Genomic DNA, 2,500 nt, shown 5'->3' on the forward strand with positions numbered 1-2,500 from the left:
ACACACACTGCAACCCACACACTCTAACACACACACTGCAACACACACACTGCAACACACACACTGCAACACACACACTGCAACACACACACACACACACACACACACACACACACACACACACACACACTGCAACACACACACTGACACACACACTGCAACACACACACTGCAACACACACACTGACACACACACTACAACACACACACTCTAAGACACACACTGCAACACACACACTGCAACCAAACACACTGACACACACACTCTAACACACACACTGCAACACACACACTGCAACACACACTGCAACACACACACACACACACTGTAAACCATCACATGTTTTGTGGGTTACACTAGCATCTGACGCCACCGCTGTGATGTCACCACTGTGACGTCACCGCTGCGACGCCACCGCCTTCAGAGGCCCCGCCCACCTGCGGTGCGTCAGGAAGCTGCCGCTGACGTGCCCCGAGCCGTCGCAGCCCGGCGTGGGACACGACATGCCGTCCGTCTTCCCCGACTTCCAGGCGAACTGGGCGCCGTTAGCGTAGCCGTTAGCGTAGCCGTCCTTCTGCCGCTTGGCCGCCAGGGGGCAGCCCGACGCGCTGCGGTGGGACGCGTACTTCCCCGTCACATGACCCTGTCCGTCACAGCCCGGGACCGGGCACCTGGGGGGGAGCGGAGCGTCTGATTGGTCCAGAGCGGTCAACGTCAACAGGAAGTCCCCAACAGGGCCCGGTGGTCTTTAACATTGCGACGCTTAAAGGTGACATATTATACCACCAGGTGTGGTCTAAACGGCTTGTAACGGCTAATCACACTCACACCTGGTGGTATAATATGTCACCTTTGAACATTTTAAAACGGGATTCTGAAGCTCTCTGAACGGCCTTTGTGTTTGAAGGGTGCTGTATAAATAATCCTGTCTTACATAATGCAACTAACATTCATAATAACGCCACGAATAAATAAAGCAGCATCATGACCTCACAAAAGAAGAGCCCTCCCCGTCTCCCTGGCAACCAGACCCATGTGGTCCTAAGAAATGCTCTTCAGAGGTTAAAACGATGCAAGTGTGTACAGCGTGTGATGAATGTCGTGTGATAGGCTGTGGGTTATGTTTGCTCGTACCTGATTGGTTCCTGGTCGTCTTTGTCTTCCTTGCTGTGGAGGATTTTGACGCCGCTCTTTTTGGCCCGGGGGCAACCGGACAGACTGGAGGAGACACATCTTGTACAGTTCACTACCATCACATCTACTGTCACTACTGTCACATCTACTGTCACTACCTTCACATCTACTGTCACTACTGTCACATCTACTGTCACTCCCATCACATCTACTGTCACTACTGTCACATCTACTGTCACTACCATCACATCTACTGTCACTACTGTCACATCTACTGTCACTCCCATCACATCTACTGTCACTACTGTCACATCTACTGTCACTACTGTCACATCTACTGTCACTACCTTCACATCTACTGTCACTACTGTCACATCTACTGTCACTCCCATCACATCTACTGTCACTACTGTCACATCTACTGTCACTACCTTCACATCTACTGTCACTACTGTCACATCTACTGTCACTCCCATCACATCTACTGTCACTACTGTCACATCTACTGTCACTACCATCACATCTACTGTCACTACTGTCACATCTACTGTCACTACCTTCACATCTACTGTCACTACTGTCACATCTACTGTCACTCCCATCACATCTACTGTCACATCTACTGTCACTACCGTCACATCTACTGTCACTACCATCACATCTATTGTCACTACTGTCACATCTACTGTCACTACCTTCACATCTACTGTCACATCTACTGTCACTACCATCACATCTACTGTCAATACTGTCACATCTACTGTCACTACCTTCACATCTACTGTCACTACCATCACATCTACTGTCACTACCATCACATCTACTGTCACTACTGTCACATCTACTGTCACTACTGTCACATCTACTGTCACTACTGTGACATCTACTGTTACATCTACTGTCACATCTACTGTCACTACCATCACATCTACTATCACTACCATCACATCTACTGTCACTACTGTCACATCTACTGTCACTACTGTGACATCTACTGTCACTACTGTCACATCTACTGTCACTACTGTCACATCTACTGTCCCTACCATCACATCTACTGTCACTACTGTCACATCTACTGTCACTACTGTCACATCTACTGTCACTACCATCACATCTACTGTCACTACCATCACATCTACTGTCACTACTGTCACATCTACTGTCACTACTGTCAGATCTACTGTCACTACCTTCACATCTACTGTCACTACCATCACATCTACTGTCACTACCGTCACATCTGCTGTCGCTACTGTCACATCTACTGTCACTACTGTCACATCTACTGTCACTACTGTCACATCTACTGTCACTACTGTCACATCTACTGTCACTACTGTCACATCTACTGTCAATACTGTC

At 48.4% G+C, this 2,500-nt stretch overlaps 1 protein-coding gene across 1 annotated transcript in view; it reads right to left on the reverse strand.

Annotated features, from left to right (window-relative positions):
• LOC130374121 (myelin transcription factor 1-like protein) overlaps positions 1–2,500 on the reverse strand; it is a gene marked incomplete at its 5' end in the record, with an annotated part of 17,243 nt that overhangs the window by 4,210 nt on the left and 10,533 nt on the right. Inside the window, 2 exon segments of the mRNA XM_056580716.1 lie at positions 439–672; positions 1,136–1,219. Of these exon segments, the coding sequence (XP_056436691.1) occupies positions 439–672; positions 1,136–1,219 (318 nt within the window).

Source organism: Gadus chalcogrammus, chromosome 21 (assembly GCF_026213295.1).
Source record: "Gadus chalcogrammus isolate NIFS_2021 chromosome 21, NIFS_Gcha_1.0, whole genome shotgun sequence".
Taxonomy (NCBI): Eukaryota; Metazoa; Chordata; class Actinopteri; order Gadiformes; family Gadidae; genus Gadus; species Gadus chalcogrammus.